We start from the raw sequence: 18156 nt of genomic DNA, 5'->3' as shown, positions 1-18156 counted from the left end.
CCTTAAAAATGTGACTATGGGGGCTGGCCCAGTGGCACAGCGGTTAAGTTTGCATGTTCCACTTTGGCGGGCCGGGGTTCGCCAGTTTGGATGCTCGGTGCGGACCGACATGCTGCTTATCAAGCCATGCTGTGGTGGGCGACCCATAAATAAAGTAGAGGAAGATGGGCACGGATGTTTGCTCAGGGCCAGTCTTCCTCAGCAAAAAGAGGAGGATTGGCAGTAGATGTGAGCTCAGGGCTAATCTTCCTCAAAAAATAAACATTGTGACTACGTTGACTAATCTACCCTGTCTAACCTCTGCCACTTGAGAATCCTGCTTCCTCCATCATCTGGTTTTTACCAAGCATCTCACAAGTTGAGACATCAAGACTGTCTACATTCTGGATGTACACTAACACATTTCAATACTCCCACCCTGTCTCTGAGGCAAGAAAACCCAAAGGGCAATGAGCCATGGACCAGTCTCTCAACCAAAATTGAAGATGTACTAAAATTGTCACTTCATCTAAAACACCACAGGGAAAATTCTATTCTAGATTTCATTTGCTCTCCAGATGACTGAAGCAGGAACTAGACACCCTCAGCCTCCAGCACGGGAACACCACTAGTCTCCATGGAGACATATTTTGGGTTAAAACAAATTTCCTAGGAATCAGGAAGTTCTCTCTCCCATAGGTAAGCTTTGGAATCCCTAGTTCGGAGTCTAATGAAAAGAATCAAGCAACTAACATGAAATAGCAACAACAAACCCATTACCTGGATGTCCCCAATGCTCTTGTCCCTGTTGACATCATATCTAAGGATGAAATCTCCCAAAATGCCATTCTGGGCAATCTTGGCTTGTTGGACCACAGTAGGCTTAAAAATGACTTGGGCAAAAGTTTCATTTTGGTTGACAACCGTAGAAGGAGGTGGCCCAGAATCATCTGCAAACGAGACATAAACATGATTAGTAAGTGAATATATAAATATTTTTCTGAATAGAAATAAGAACTGTTTTGCATAGACACAGAGCGTTAGATTTTACTTTAGATCAGGTTTGTGTATTCCAGAAGAACTTCCTAGACTTCGTACTGATAATACATCACAATGCGCGAGATAGGTTATCACATATTTCTCCTTTATGTCTCCTTTTTAAACTTTTGTGAGAATTTTTTTTTTAAAGATTTTACTTTTTTCCTTTTTCTTCCCAAAGCCCCCCAGTACACAGTTGTATATTCTTCATTGTGGGTCCTTCTAGTTGTGGCATGTGGGACGCTGCCTCAGCGTGGTTTGATGAGCAGTGCCATGTCCGCGCCCAGGATTCGAACCAAGGAAACACTGGGCCGCCTACAGCGGAGTGCGCAAACTTAACCACTCGGCCACGGGGCCAGCCCCTAAACTTTTGTGAGAATTTTTCAAACACATAAAAGTCAAGAGAATAATAAAATGAACCTTATGTACCCATCACCCAAATTTAACAATTATCAAGTTTTACTAATCTTTTGTGTCTGTGTTTATACATGCCCTCATCATTTTTTGCTAGAGGATTTTAAAACAAACCCTAGACATCATATTTCATCCATAAATACTTCAATATACATCTCTGACTATAAGACCCTTTTTTTTTTAGCATTACCACAAGTAACAAAATTAATGCTCAATGCCTTATTATTGTCAAACACTCAATGTGTATTTAAATTTTCCCAATACTTTAGAAGACGTCTTGGAAGAGTTGATTTGTGCGAATCAGGATGAAAATGAAGTCCTCACATTACATCTGGTTTATGTTTCTTAAGTCTCTTTTAATCTACAAGTGTCATATATGCAGCATATATGTGTTGTAAACACTAGTTATTGGTCCTACAGAGTTCCTCCCATTCTGTATTTCCTGATTGTTTTTTTATCCTGTGTTTTAACTTGCTCCTCTATTCCCCTGGTTTCCAACCTTGGCTTGCACTGTAACATTTGGGGGAGCTAGAAAAAATACCGATGCCCAGGCCAAGAGCTCATTTAATTGGTCTGGGACACAGCCTGTGCATCAGGACTTTTTAAATTCTCCATGGAGTCTAATATCCAGTGAAGGTTGAGAAGCACAGCTCCATCCCCTGCAGCTCGTGGTGTTCTGGTAGGTAGAGCTGGAGGCTTGGCTAGACTCTGGTCCAACGCTATTGACAAGAACACTTCATAGGTGATGCTGAGTACTCACTACTTTATCACATCAGAAGGTACCTAATATCTACTAGTCTACTTTCAGTTGTAGTAAGATTGATGGTGGGTTCCGGTATTGTCAATCTGATCACCCATTATAAAGTTCCTCATCGATCTTTCACTTAACAGTTTTATCAATTATTGATAACGTTTGTCCAGATACACTACTACACTAAAGGCACAAAAGGATGGCTCCTAATTCTATCATTCCTTCCATTGGGATTCCTCCATACAGAACACCTTTCCCCCATCAGTCATTTGGCTGTCCTAAGGTACTGCTTGTCCAGAAAGTTTATGGCCCTTTTTTAAAAACATTTCCCACAGCTTTCCCCAGCATGAATCTTAGGATACAAATTAGAATTACAAGATAAACAGACAAATGGACTTTATGAGATTTAAGAAAAATTAGTGAGATGACAGATCAAGCAAAGCGCATCCCAGTTTTTACTCCTGACCTTCATATTCTGTTAGGACAGAGAATAATTTCGCAGACTACCCACCTTTATAAATTCAAACAACATCATTCTTAGCAACAGAAATCCAATTTTTAAGATCTGCATGCACCGTGAAGAATATGGAAATAAAATGGCAAATTTGGAAGCATCTGTATATGTGAAGACTTCTTATCCAGATACTGAATCAAAGCCAGGCTTAAAACTGCTTCGAAGCGTTTGATTATCTTTTTAAATCTATTCAAGTTGATAGTATGGAGTAACCTGACCAGCAATTTTCCATTCCTAATTAGCAAAATAAAAAAGGAAATGAGGCTTAATTTGCCCGAGGTAATTTGTAGTTAAGAATAAACTTCCTTCTGTTAAGGGTTTGTTAGACATTAAAGTCAAAGGAAGTTTAGCCAATTCCTTCAACAGAACACACAGTTCTTTTTCAGAGACAATTTAAGTGTCACCTTAACAGGAAGCACAGGGCAGACCTGATTCTATTATTTGCACTTATCAAGGGCAGGAATTTCAGGAGTGACCAGAAAGCCAGCAAATAAGAAAGTTCATTCTGGTAGTAAGACAGTTGTATGAAAGATAACATGCTCCCCACAGATGTGCTCATCTGAAGAAGAAGCTGGGAGAATCCTGATGGCATGTTGACAAGTGCCAGCCTCCGGTTCGCCAGCATGGTTGATGATGGCTTAGAACCATTAGACAGGAGGAAGGAAAAGAGGCTGGAAATGGAAAGGTCCTCAAAATAGAAGGGAACTGATGTTCTCTAGAGTCAACCTCTGGTTGGTGAGTATTGGTAAAGCACCAAGAGGAAGGGGCATGATGAGAGCCACTCACTAGGAACTCAGGATCATGAATGAGTCAGAAGGACCCGCATTCAATATGGGCTCTACCCCTTATTATCTATAAGGCACTGGGCAAGTTACTGAGTCTTGGTTACCTCATTTGTAAAATGGATTACTGGTCTACCAAAGTCACACTATTGGAAAGACTAAGTGACGTAATATACTTAACGCCATTCTGATTCACGGTAAGTAGGCATGCTAGCTAATATTATTATGAACCTTAAATAGACACAAAATCAAAGAGGGGCCAGGAATTAAATGCTAGATAATACAACACATCAAACTTGCAATGAAATGCATGCAATACCGTATGCAACGAAAAGGAAAGAACTTCTGCTATCTACAACATGGTTGACTCTCACAGTCATTTTGAGTGAAAACATAAGATATAAAAGAGTGTATTCTCTAAGCTTCCATTTATACAGAGCTCAAGAGCAAGCACAACTTATCCATGGCAATTGAGGTAGAATAGTGGTTACCTTTGGGGGTAAGCACTGACTTGCAAAGAGTATAAGGGAATCTTTTGGGGGTGGTGAAAATATGTAAGTCTTGACCTGGAAGTAGTTGTATGGGTGTATACATATGGAAAACTTCATCAAGCTGTACACATAAGATTTACATACTTTATTCTATGTATATTCCAATTTTAACAAAATTTAAACTCATAGGGAGTTGGATAGCAGAACGGATTGAACAAGCATTCCTTGGCAAGGGACATATTATTTGCTGAACGGACCCCTATCTGTTATTTTCCTTAGGCTAAGTCCGTTTGTGTCGGCATTTCTATGGGGATTAGGCGTCTTCGGAGTGATTCCAGCTGGCAGGGTTAGGATGACGGACAGACTTACTGGAAGCACATTCCGTGCAGCATCGGTAAGCTCTAAGAAAGATGTCCTGACGGCGGAGGCAGCTTTCACAATTCACCTCATCAGAGGCGTTCCAGCGAACCCAGGATGAATCAATCTCCTGCGCAGATGCTACTGAGCAGTTCTCGCCCCGTGCGCTTGGACCAGCAGCTTCAGCATCACCTGGGAACTTGCTAGAAATACAAACTCTTGGACTCACCCCGGAAACTCTGAGTCAGAAACCCTGGAGGTGGGACCCAGAAATCTGTATTTTAACAAGGCTTCCAGGTGACTCTGGTTCCTGCAGAGAGGCAATGGTCACGCGCCTTTGCTGTATGTGACTAGGCGGCACTAGGTTATCTATAACTTTAAAATTCTACATTAGATTTGACTCTCTTCATAGTCAGCACGTACCTACTTTTTCTTGTTTTAAATCTCTCTCATTGAAGCGCTCTTTACAACTACCCTAAATCAATACCATTCATGGTTGAATGAAAGCACTGAGGACTAAAAAGTATAATTTCTCTCTTCATAATTCGTTTGACTAGGCTCTTTGATTTAAGCCATGAGAAAGGATAGTGTATTATTATTTTGGTTTCCTATTGACCTCTGACGTTGCTGGTTCATGATGAAAATTCATGAGATTTCTCTAAATGGGCTTATTTTATATGCCCAAGAGTGGGTTGATTCCCAACATGGTTACTCACCAAGGGGCCTAGCTCCTGAGGCTGACGTCCACCCATTAAGTACCAGTCAATGTGACCCAATGAATTTTCCACTACCTATCACACACACAAAAAAGTTTGCCTGGAAAAATTCCAGAGTAATATCTCTAGAAAATAAAATCCTCTATTTATTAGAGGAGGAAAAAAAAATCTTTTAATCAATGAGGTTATTATAGGCTGCCACACAGTTACTGACCAACATCCCAAAGCAGAATAATACCATTTAGCTTTTCCTTACTGTGAATTGAGGCTCAGACTGCTGACCTCCACAAAATAGTTCATAAGCACAGTGAGCTTTCCTAGCAGGGCCCTCAGCTGTCCTGGGATGTGTTCAAAAGATCATGAAGAGTGCAAGGAAGACATGGGGAGCAGGTCAAAAGAGTGAGGACCTGACCTCCTTTTCTAAAGAGAACTCATATCTTTTCCTTCTCTTGGTTTTCTTTCCTTCATGCCCACTTGGTTAGGGGTAGGAGTGGATGCTCCTGGTAAGTGCTCTGAATTGGCAGAAGCAGAGTCATCTAAAGTCACTGTCTTGTTTCAATTTAAGTATCAGCGGTCTTGTGCAAGATGACTTCAGTGACACACAACGGCCTCCAGTGAGGCCTCAGTGGGAGTCACTGATGGCTCTTCCTCTACCCACGGACTCTTCCCTGCTTCTCACATCACCGATGTCCCTAGGATGCTCTCTCCCTGTCTAAGCCCTGGTTTTTTTGAGCAAGAAGGTCTTTAGAAGTCATGTAATACCAAAGAAAGTAGGCTCTAGAGTTTGACAGACTCATAATGACTGACGTAATGTCTCTGAACCTCAGTTCTACATTTGTTAAACTGGAGTAAATCCAAGTCATAGAATCATTGTCAGAATTAAGTAATGTCACACATATAAGGAACCAAGCATGGTGCCTGGCACATAGGAGGCATTCAATACACACCAGCCCCCAGCCTCTTCCCCTTCATTATTAGCTTCTTGTACTCTTTGTCTAGGATGATAGGCAAGTTGTGAGAAAAAGATACTCTGTGATAACACACAGTTGACATTTTGCAATAACAGATTTCTCTATACCACTGAGAGCTCAGTAAAAACAGATAATCATTGTTTGGGGAAAAGAAAAAGCATCTCATAATGAACATTCATAACAGGGAATTCAAGAAGGTTTATATAAAGAACAGTCTTTATAAAGTATAAAGGAATTGGTAGACTCCCAAAGTCCCCTGAAATTATATTCAGAATTTTGCATGAAAGTGCACATGTACATTATTTTCCTGGAGAGAAGGTCTGTAGCTTTCCACAGTTTTTCCAAGGAGTCTACTTTAGGTCAAGACCCACGCACACAAGTGCTAGTAAATATTCCTGCCTTTGCTTCTATCTTGCAATGGCAAAGCGCTTCACATATCTTGCATGTGGCGTGAAGAGAACAAAAGGTACATCCTTAGTTTTGTCCAGGAACATGGATGTTATTCACAAATAAACATTCTCCTCCTAGACAACCACATGGCTAAAAAAGCAAGCCCACTGCAATGTACAATGTCCAAGGTGAAAAGAATTAGGAGCAAAGAACCACAGTCAAGGACGCAGCTGGAAGCCACGCCCCTTTGGGTCAATGGACGGAGGGATTTCCTGGCCTCTGTTTCCTGTGGGCCTTGGGTTTGCCTACTGTCAGAGAAAAGCAGCCAACACCTGGTGATTCCACAAAAGGATTTCCAAACAAACACGGCCTGCTCTTTTCCTCTTGGAAAAGAGGCTAAATAGTCTGCTTGTTTATGTAACCCGCTCACCTGGGCTCTAATGGGGACATTTCTTAAATACAGGGCAGTCAAAAATACTGTGAATAATTACGCAACTCCCTTTGATGGTAGCAATAAAGACAAAATTCAAGCAAATCGGCAGAGTATTCAAAGAAAAAGTGATGAGGATGTAATGTACAGCACGGCGACTACAGTTAATAACACCGTATTGCATATTTGGAAGTTGCTAAGAGAGTAGATCTTAAAATTATCATCACCAGAAAAAACTTTTTTAACTAGGTACAATAAAGGATGTTAACTAGACTTATTGTGGTGAATATTTTGCAGTATACACAAATATCAAATTATGTCATATACCTGAAACTAATATAATTTAGTATGCCAATTATACTTCAATTAAAAAATACATTGGCTAAGCCTCAGGAAAAAAAAGTGGTAAAGCTGAGGCAATGAAGATGAGAAAGAATTTGGTTGAAAACCTTCATAAGTTCCCTTTTATATATAGTTTTCTTATTGGAAGGGGGTTTTCTCGCCTCTATTGATATTTGGTATTTTGGAAAATAGCATCATACAGAATTTACAGCTGACGATTCCAAATCAATTCAATCATTTCATGGTTAAGTGGTGTTTGCCCAGATTCCTTTTAGAAAACTAATTTTCTTCACTGTTTACTCAATGCTTTCTTCCTAAAATAATACATTACTGAGTCTTAGTTTGCCCTATTTGATTGACTTCCCCAGAGAAGCTATGCATGAAAACAAGCACAGCTACTTCAAGAACTACCTCACACATTCTAAAACCAGGTACCCCGGAAAACACGCATCACCCCTTCCTGATACCATTTTGTGTGTCCACTGGAGACCTCAAATACCAGCTGTTCTAAGTATTCGAAAACGAACCAAATGGAAGCCCACCAAAAACAGCCACAGAGCAGCAAAGGAAGATAAGATTGAGAGATTTCTGTTAAAATAGAACTACCATATGATCCAGTAATCCCACTTTCGGATAAATCCCCAAAAGAACTGAAAGCAAGATCTTTGCAAGATCTTGAACGATATTTGCACACCCATGTGCATGGCAGCACTATTCACAACAGCCAAGAGGTGGAAGCAACCCAAGTGCCCATCACAGATGAAAGGATAAACAAAATGTGGTCTATACATACAATGGAATATTGGTTGTTGTTAGTGCCATCAAGTGGATTCTGACTCCCAGCAACCCTGTGGACAACCGAGTAGAACCCTGCCTGGCCCTTCTGTGCCATCCTTTCACCTTCTGGAGCTGTGTTAGACAATGCTCCGCTGCTGTTCACAGGGTTTTCATGGCCAATTTCTTTGGAAGTGGGTGGCCAGGTCCTTCTTCCTAGTCTGTCTTAGAATGGAAGCTCTGCTGAAACCTGTCCACCATGGGTGACCCTGATGGTATTTGAAATACAAGAGGCAGAGCTTTCAACATCCCAGCAACACCCATTGGTCATGGTATGACAACTGACGGACGAGTGGTGTGGTTCCCTGACCAAGAAACGAACCCAGGCCTCAGCAGCGAGAACGCAGAATCTTAACCAGCAGACCACCTTAATAGAATATTATTCAGTCATAAAAAGGAGGGAAATCCTGTCATATACCACAACCTGAACGAACCTGGAGGACACGATGCTAAGTAAAATAAGCCAGTCACAAAAAGACAAATACTGTATGATTCCACTTATAGGAGGTATCTAAAGTAGGCAAATTCATAGAGACAGAAAACATAAGGTTGGTTGCCAGGGGCTGGCGGGCCCGGGGGGAGTTGCTATTGAATGGATGTATTTAGCATGTCAGTTTGGGAAGTGGCAAAAGTTCTGGAGCTCTACCTCACAGCAATGTGAACGAACTCAACACTACTGAGCCATATACCTAGAAATGGTTAAGATGGTAAACTCTACGTAATGTACTTTTCTGCTGTAACTAAAAAAATTTTTTTAAGTTTATAAAAATTGTCAACTCTTAGTTCTTCAAAGGCAGTGAGAATGCCTTAGACATCTTCAGATTTCAGGCATCCCACACAGTGCCAAGAACATGGTGACAACTCAAGCATGTTGGACGTGTAACATGGAAATGACTAAACACTTTAGCACATAGTTGGGGAGATGGAGAGAGGAGCCTTCCACAGAACTAGAGTCTCATCCTGAAAGAATTTTGGTGGGTGTGGCAGATGCTCTTGGTAAGCCATGTCACGTGCCCTGGCCCCACGTCTGGTTTCAGCCTCAGCTATGGTGGACAGTGCCATAACCCTGGGACAACATCCCCCTTTACACACTAAGACAGCAGGAAAAACAAGGAAACAAAGAGGGAAGTCTGAGAGAGAAGAGTACATTGCTGACCAAGGTCAAGTCAAAGTAAGAAGGCCACCCTCCAGGGTCTCTCTGAGCCATCCGGTTCATAGCTGGTCTGACCAAATTACAGCCGATGTCAGAAGAAACAAGATAACGTGAGTTCTCATACAGGCATTAAAAACAAAACCAACTACGGAGCCAAGTGATTCATACCTGAATAATTTCTGCACTGAACAATGCTGGACACCCTCCCGTAACACCAGATTGTTTCCTGGCAAACGTACAGAGGCCACACAGGGCCATGCCCTTCCAGCTGCAGAGTGGAGGCTGGTCAGGGGGAGAACATGCAGCAGCAGGGAACTGGAACTGGGGGTGAATGAGCAGTCACAGAACAGCCTTTTAACAGGGCAAAGCTTCCAGATTTAGCAAATAGAAAGACAGGATGCCCGGTGAAATTTAAATTTCAGATAAACAACAAATAATTTTTTAGTATAAGTACATGGCAGATATTGCATGGGCCATACTGTTTACCAGAAATTCAAATTTAACTGAGCATCCTGTATTTTATTCGACAATCCTGGCAAAGGAATGATCTAGATTTTTGTAACCAAAGTCTGGTGGGACCGAATTCTCTCCCAATTCCTCTTTCACAACAAAACGGGAGCGACACCCGAGATCTGGCAAAAAAAACCAACTTAAACCAGGAAAGTGTTGAAAACCTAATAGCATTTTCATCGCCAACAGTTACTTATTCCTAACTCATTTAACAAATACTTTGTAGGCGCCCAGTCTATGCCAGGCCCCACACTAGATGCCTAGAATACAATCCTAGGAAAACCTTCCCACCAAAAGGCAGAGTCACAAGGTGAACCGACCAAACAAAGAAAAACTTCAATGAGATTTTTAAACAGATTCAATTAACCCCTTCCTGGACATCTACTGAAATACAAGATGGTGCTAGTCTCAGCTCAGAGGTGACATCTTGCAGAACGTGTGGCTGGTCATTAACCTATTCTCAAAGATCTCTGCAGTGTCAACAACCTCATCTTCCAACACAAAGGGTGATGACACTGTATTTCGAGTGGTTCTCTTCTTTCTAATTAAGCTTCCTCGGTTCTTAAGATTATTTGAAGGTCAAAATTTTATAGGAAGCTCACATAGGAGTGACATGATTAAAAAGCAAGCCATAAATTGAGTTCCACCTCCTCCTGTTGTCTGCTTTCCAGGGCACGTAAAGGACGCATGGCTAACAGCTGGAGAGCACAGCAAGCATCACTTCCAGAGCACTGGGAGGCAGTGGGATTCCGACAACCAAAACTGTAATTTTTTTTCATTTTATGTTTTTGAGACAAAATTCACATAACATAAAATTCACCATTTTAAAGTGTACAATTCAGTGATGTTGAGTATATTCATAACGTTATGCAACAACCACCTCTCTCCAGTTCCAAACCACTTTCATCACCCTCCCAAAAAACTCTGTAACCAGTAAGCAGCCACTCCCCACTCCTTCCCTCCCAGGCCCTGGCAATCACCAATCTGCTTTCTGTCTCTATGGACTTAGCAATTCTGGTCATTTCACATGAGTAGAATCATCCAACATGTGACCTTTGGTCTGGCTACTTTCACTTAGCCTACCGTTTTCAAGGTCCACCCATATTGCAGCAAGTATCAATGCTTCATTTCTCTGGGTGGCTGACTAATATTCCATTGTATGGCTATAACCACAGTTTGTTTATCCATTCATCGATTAATGGACATTCGGACCTTTGGGCTATTGTGAATACTGTTATGAACATTCACATACAAGTATTTGAGTACCTGTTTTTAATTCTTTTGCGTATATACTTAGAGCAATTGCTAGTGATTTCTCTACTATATGGTAATTCTATGTTTAACTTTTTAAGGAACCATCAAACTGTTTTCATCAATGGCTGCACCATTTTACATTCCCACCAGCAACATACAAGTGTCCCAATTTCTCCACATCTTTGCCAAAACTTTTTTCCATTTTTGTTTCTTTTATTGTTGTTGTTATTATTATAGCCACCCCAGTGGGTGTGAAGTGGCACTTCATTGTGGTTCTGATTGTCATTTCCCTAGTGACTAACGGTCTTGAATATCTTTTCATGTGCTTATTAGCCATTTGTCTCTCTGCTTAGGAGAAATGTCTATTCAAGTCCTTTGCCCCTATTTTAATTTTGGGTTGTTTGTCTTTCTGTGGTTGAGTTGTAAGAGTTCTTAATATATTCGGGACACCAGACTCTTACTGGATACTGACTCACTGTAGGCTGTCTTTTTAGAATGTATTTTTTTAAGAGCACAAGCTGATCTTCTTTATCTTGAGGATGGAGCACCCTCAAAGATGAACCAGATACCAGGAGAACATGAAGACAGTTATAAAGGTCTCCTCATTCCTGAAACTAAAATTTCCTTTCAATGTCAGATTGGGGTGACGTCATACGAGCCCGTCAGTTTTGACAGTGACAAGGAGTTGCGATTACTTGGGAACTCCAGCTGGGAGGTTTGGAGACAGAGTCAGCTGCCCAGGAAAAGAGTCGTAGGAACAAAGGGTAGAAACTAAGCCAAATAACACTTGAAAACAAGAAGTCAGGGTCTAGAGCCCAGATCCTGCCACACAATGGAATCACCAGAGGATCGTTAAAAATATGGACGCCTGGTTTCCATCTCCAGCGATTCTGGTCTAATTGGCATGAGTGAGACTTGGACAGTAGACCTGTAAAAGCTTCCTGGGTGATTCTAAAGTGCACCAAAGTTCAGGACCCGCAGAGCCAGGCAATGGAGCTGTGTGAAAGAGCCAAGATGAAGGTGGACACTAAGCCAGGCTTGGAAAAGTGGAGCTTCTCTCACCATGGTGCTGGGAATAGAGAAGAGCAGGAGGGAACAAGTCCCACAGGTCCAGGAAGCTCTGGTGAGAATGAAGGAAGGTAGAGAAGCTCTTTGGACACCAAAAATGCACTCAACGATCTTGTTTGTCTTTTCCAAGATAAGACGGATGCTCAGTTTTATGAGCTTGAGACTATCAGGAAGACTGTACCAGCTCCGTGGGAATGGCCTGTTGGTATTTTTCCATCTCAAGTTTCCATGTTGATGAGCAGAAGGAGCTGGATATGGGAAGAGGTTATTTTCCACCAACTGTGTGAGTCACTCTGTGTTGGCCTGTATCCCATAGTAAAAACGTGTTAGTAAAAAAGAGGAACGATGTACACTTGAATAGGGGTCAAAAGTCAGAGTATTCTAAGGGCCCCATGAGATTAAAGGAATAACCTTGTTTAATTTAAAAACTGCTTCTGTAGATCAAGATCCTGATGTAGTTAATGTCCCTAAATTCTGCTGGGGAATCCAGAGTTCCCAGCATTTACCGAGCATCAGAATCACCTGGGGTGTTTGTAAAAATTCAGCTGTCTGTAATCTATAGACAGAAAGTGGATTAGCGGTTGCCTGGGGCTGGGGTGGGAACGGGGAGTGACTGCGAATGTACAAGAATCTTTTTGGGGCGATAGAAATGTTCTAAAATTGGACTGTGATGACGGTTGCGCAACTCTGCAAACGTACTCAAAATCATTGAATTGTACACTTAAAATGAGTAAATATTGTGCCATGTAAACTAAACTTGAATAAAGCTGTTTTTTAAAAAAGCAAAGACTAGAAAGGGTAAACGATGAAAGTCATAGTACCATACCCGTTTAGTTGTAGAAAAAACATTCAGCATTACTATTTAGCTTTACAAATAAACATGTTAAAAGCACTCATAAATTTTTCAGTTTCTCATATAAATTCTTTGAACATCATACCCAGAAAAACAGCTGCGTAGGCCTCACCCGGATAAATTCTAATTCAAGTCCGAGGAAGGACTCAATCTTTTTACTCTTTTCTTAGTCCCTCTGGGTTACTATTGGGAACAGCCAACCTGAGAGGATATAAAGCAGGAGAAGAAAACAGCAAGGCATCTTATTTTATCTTTCTCCTAGTCTTAAAGAATCTCATCACAAATGAAAATTTTTGGCCAAAAAAGAACCAAAACAAAACTGGAATCGTGGAAAGGATAGTAATTTAGGTGCCATGGAACAAACAGGAAGTTTGAGATTTTCACGGAGAGAGTGAAATAACCAGGCTTGAAGCAATCACAGGGATGGAAAATCTATCTCGGCGTAAGTCTTCAGAAGCTGACACATCCCAAGGACGCTCCAGCAAAGTCTGAAGTTCAAATACTCTGTTCCACTGAGCCCACAAATCATTAAAATCTCTTAGGGGAGAGGAAGCGGGGAGGGGAGGCAGAAGAGAGAGGGAGCCTTGTCTTTCACCGTCTACCAACTTGTAATCTTGTGGATTTTGAGTTACATGGCCATGAGTCACATGGGTTTTGGATACATGAGTTAACTATTTTAATAATCCAGAAAGTATAATGCTTTGGCTTCCGAATTCCATCTCACGGAATTAGTTCTTACATTGAGAAGGAGTCCATTAATTTATGATTCAATAGCAGCGGGCCCAATCCTGATACAGCAGACAAGTAAATTAGGCAAAGATAGGTTATATTGCTTTTAGCCTTTTTTTTTAAAGATTTTATTATTTCCTTTTTCTCCCCAAAGCCCCCTGGTACATAGTTGTATATTCTTCGTTGTGGGTTCTTCTAGTTGTGGTATGTGGGACGCTGCCTCAGCGTGGTCTGATGAGCAGTGCCATGTCCGCGCCCAGGATTCGAACCAACGAAACACTGGGCCGCCTGCAGCGGAGCGCGCGAACTTAACCACTCGGCCACGGGGCCAGCCCCTACTTTTAGCCTTTTTTAAAGTTTTTATACAACTAGGGAGAGACTTGGAATTTGAACTCACACTCTCAGTATTTTACGAAAGCTCCCCAGGATGGTTGCTGTCAAGAATGAACGAGATGATAATATATGCAAGGGTTGAGTCCAGCATCTAGCACAGTCATCCTTATCTAGAATTGCTCCCCTCAAGATGCAAATGGGTCCATTCCTTAGAGAAATTCCAGAAGTCTGACTTCTAACCACCGCCAGTTCTCTCAGAGGAATGTCCTGGCTGGAGTCCACATCCACAGAATTACAGCTCATGTTCTGGTGCAAGCCCGATTCCAGTCTGATCTCTACCCTGGATTTCTTCTGGAAACACGCAATAGTGTTCAGACAAACCGCAACATCCTGGGCCTCTCGCTGCTGAGGCTGCCATTTTGCAGGAACAAGAACAGCTGAGCTCTGACAGATGGGAATGAGGAGGAAAAAGTGAATCCTGGCTCGGCTCGTGAAATCTCCATGCTCTGGAGAGCAAAATATCTGCTCTGGTACGAGAGCTAGGAAAACAATTTTCTTAAAAATAAACAGATCCCAGGAGATCAATGGTCTGGAAAAATTCCTCTGAGATTCTCTCATGTCCTGACTATAAACAGTAAGCAACTTTTCAGCTAATAATTGTAATTCATACCCGGTTCAAACATACATACACCTCAACTCGTACACGTCTCTGAAGAGTCACAGTGGTTCTGAAAATTAGGCAAAACGCACAAACATTTCACTACGGCAGCAAGAATACTGCCAGAACCTCCCACCAAGGGCCTCCACGCAAGCCCTGAGCCCCGTGGATTCATCCCAGACCCACTCGGCCCTCTCTCGATCTTACCAACCCCCAAAGAATCTTCCTTCTGAAAACATACTTCCTTCACACAGTTGTACAGAGGAGAATTTCCCTCTAAATTACGATTACAAAGAAATGAAATTTAAAAATATTCTTCATTGTTAGTTTGGGTATGCATTTTTTTCTTTGCTTTTCTTCTCAAATTTGCAGACTTAATTAGCTATCTTTTTTTTTTTAAGATTTTGTTAATGCTTTATGGTGAGGAAGATTGGCCCTGAGCTGACATCTATTGCCAATCTTCCTCTTTTTTTTAATTTTCTCCCAAAGCCCCAGTACATAGTTGTATATCCTAGTTGTAGGTCATTCTAGCTCTTCTAGGTGGGATGCCGCCACAGCACGGCTTAATGAGCCGTGCGTAGTTCTGCACCCAGGATCCAAACTGGTGAACCCCAGGCCGCTGAAGCAGAGCGTGTAAACTTAACTACTCGGTCCGGGGGCTGGCCCCTTAATTAGCTATCTAACGTTTAAAAGGATGGTGTCAAATAGTGTAAGGAGACAAAGGTTAATCAGACACAGAGCTGCCTTCAAAATCTCTTAGGATCTAACAGGAGAGATAAGTTTGCATAGAGAAAAAGTAAATATAAGGTGATAATGATAATAACAATGCTTAACAATTAAGCTCTTGCTTTGAGCCAGGCACTTCACACACACTAACACTTCCCGATGACCCCAGAGCTCATTATTACCCCTGTTTTGCAGATGTGCAAGCTGAGTCTTACAGAGCCTGGGTAATTTTTTCCAAGGTCGTAGTTAATAACTGAACTAGAATCAGTTCACCATACACACTGCCACCTACATGACATAAGGACGGTGTATGGTAGCTCATGCCATTCCTGAAGGTCAGAGACCATGACAATATTTTACCTTTTCAATTAGACCTGGATTGAGAATGTCAAACTCAGTGTTGGCAGTCAACACACAACAAAAGACCTGAGTCCACCACAGAACCAGGACACGCTCCGTCTTTGAGAGGAAACCACTGCTCACACGAGAGTCATTAACTAAACTGTTCTGGTGAGAGGAAAGCATGTTTTCCATCCCATTTACTCTTTGCTAAGGAACAGCATTCTCTTATTCCACTTGTCAACTCATTTCTCTGCTCTCCTTCCAATCTCATTCCTAAATATTCTCACACAAGAAGCCCTCTTGGCCCCTCTCCTCACCACCACAGCGGTTGAATTAAGACTGCATATTCACTGACCACTTGGCATTCCCCTGACCTCAACATCACAACTTTCTGCAAGCCTGTCATTCTGATCCTGGTGCAATTTTTCAACGCATCTGTCTTGTTATCCAACTCGACATTAAGCCTTACAGGTATATTAGGATAAAGGCCAACAGCAGTGAATATTTAATATAAACTATTAGTCGAAATGAATACAGTAATTAAAAGTAGGTTATATTGAATTTTTCATTATCATTTCAAAAAATAGAGTGCTATTTTAAAAATCAGAACTTGAGAAACACCTAAACTAAGCGGTCCTGCTAATGAACCAAAACGTCTATGTCTTAAATCAAATTTAGAGTGCACATTTTTCATTATTTAATTTTACAAAGAATCTAACACATTGTTTAAACGTTTATGTTAATGTTAAATGTTCAATGTTTTAAAACAGATTTTTTGAAAACGATCAGTAATCCTTCACCCCTATAAAATGATTATTTTATATAAATTGCTACTTTTATCATCTTCGTATTTAACAAAGTTAACATATTTAACGTTATAGTGTACATACAATTGTGTCTTTTTTTTCCCCGTCACATGCTGAATTGTTTTTATAACCATATTTTACTAATCACGTCCATAGGGTTGAATATTTAGGATGACGGAATGTTTTTGCTACTACAAATGTTATTGAACAGGATCATACATAAACATTCCCGTTATTCTAGCTGTTTCACTAGGTTAGATTTCCAGAAGCAAGACTCCTGTGTCAAATGATTTCAACATTTTTAAATCTCCTGATAGAGCCTGGCTTTAAAAAACCAAAATTGTACCCGGGACTGTCTTTGTCATGTTGCCTTTTTTTTGTGTGTGGGGAAGATTAGCCCTGAGCTCACATCTGCTGCCAATCCTCCTCTTTTTGCTGAGGAAGACTGGCCCTGAGCTAACATCCGTGCCCATGTTCCTCTACTTTACATGTTGCATGCCTACCACAGCATGGCTTGCCAAGTGGTGCCATGTCCACACCTGGGATGCAAACCAGTGAACCCTGGGCCACCGAAGCAGAACGTGCACATTTAACTGCTGGGCCACCGAGCCAACCCCGTGTTGCCATCTTTCAGATTGCTGCAGACACTCAGGGCCTCTTTGGAAGAGGCGCCAGCACCCCAGATCTGAGCGTGCCCAGCCAGCACCACTCACCTTCGCCCCTCCCGCTGCCCTTCTGCCGGCTGTTGTGCAGTGGCAGCACCTCCAGCGACGCGAGGCCCGACCTCTCTAGAACGTTCACTTCCACCGTGAGCCTCCCCACCAGCTGCTGGGGGCGCACGCTGATGATGTGCTCATACTTCCCAAGCCGCCGCTGCAGGAGCTCTTCGTAACTGAGGAGGAACACGGCTTTGTCCTTGCTGGGAATCACTACTGAGGCCCTGAAGGTCTCTGTCCCCTTCTCCCTGGAGGAAGAGAAAAGGAACCCAGCGTTGGAGAAGGCCAGGTCCCCTCAGGTCCCCGGCCAGACTCTCGGTGAGAGTCCTTAGAAAGAAAACATGGAAGTCAGTGTTGAGAGGAGAAGGGAGGGCTGCACTAGAGGAAGGGTAGGAAGGGTCAAAGACGCCGGAGGGTAGAGCACTCAAAGACTAGTGACTGCTCCCTCTCCCGGAGTCAGCCTCGAGGGGCCGAGGGGCCGAGGGGAAAGGGGACCTTGAACTCGGTCAACTGCTGGAAACGAGCGCTTCAGGGTCAAGGCGTGAATTGATTCTCCTCTTTGCAGGGATGGTCAAATGAACCTGACATTTTACGTAACTGTAAAATAGCTAATATATTAAGATTTTACACCTTGGTAGGGCTTGGTCGATGCATTTGGGGGAAAAGTAAGGAATAAAAGATTGCCAAGCATACAGAAATACAAGCCATTCCAAATGCTTTCAGTACATGGAGTGAGGGTTCACTGATTCAAGATGGCAGATCGGCCATTAAAGGAATAAACCCAAGGAATAAGACTGGTAGGGGAACCATCAGTGTGTAGGACATTTCCAAACATTTCTGCAAGACTTGGGGGCTTCAGTAGGGCAAGAAGTCTATAGCTCAGACTATGAAGGAAGGGACTGGAGCAAAGGAGAATGCAGACTCGGAGAGAATGCGGGCCCTGGTTCAGCAGGACACCGCAGATGGGTGTGAGAAGGAGGACCAAACACCAGGAGGAGA

The 18156-nt window shown here is 42.1% G+C and overlaps 1 protein-coding gene across 1 annotated transcript in view; it reads right to left on the bottom strand.

The window, feature by feature from the left end:
• The window catches only part of ITIH5 (inter-alpha-trypsin inhibitor heavy chain 5), an 85452-nt gene that overhangs the window by 40779 nt on the left and 26517 nt on the right, over positions 1-18156 (bottom strand). Inside the window, exons 5-6 of the mRNA XM_023632266.2 lie at positions 17155-17405; positions 760-929 (exon numbers count right to left, since the gene is read on the bottom strand). Of these exons, the coding sequence (XP_023488034.2) occupies positions 760-929; positions 17155-17405 (421 nt within the window). The remainder of the gene's footprint in view (positions 1-759; positions 930-17154; positions 17406-18156) is intronic.

This window comes from Equus caballus, chromosome 29, assembly GCF_041296265.1.
Source record: "Equus caballus isolate H_3958 breed thoroughbred chromosome 29, TB-T2T, whole genome shotgun sequence".
NCBI lineage: Eukaryota > Metazoa > Chordata > Mammalia > Perissodactyla > Equidae > Equus > Equus caballus.
This window is presented reverse-complemented; position numbering and strand designations above follow the sequence as displayed.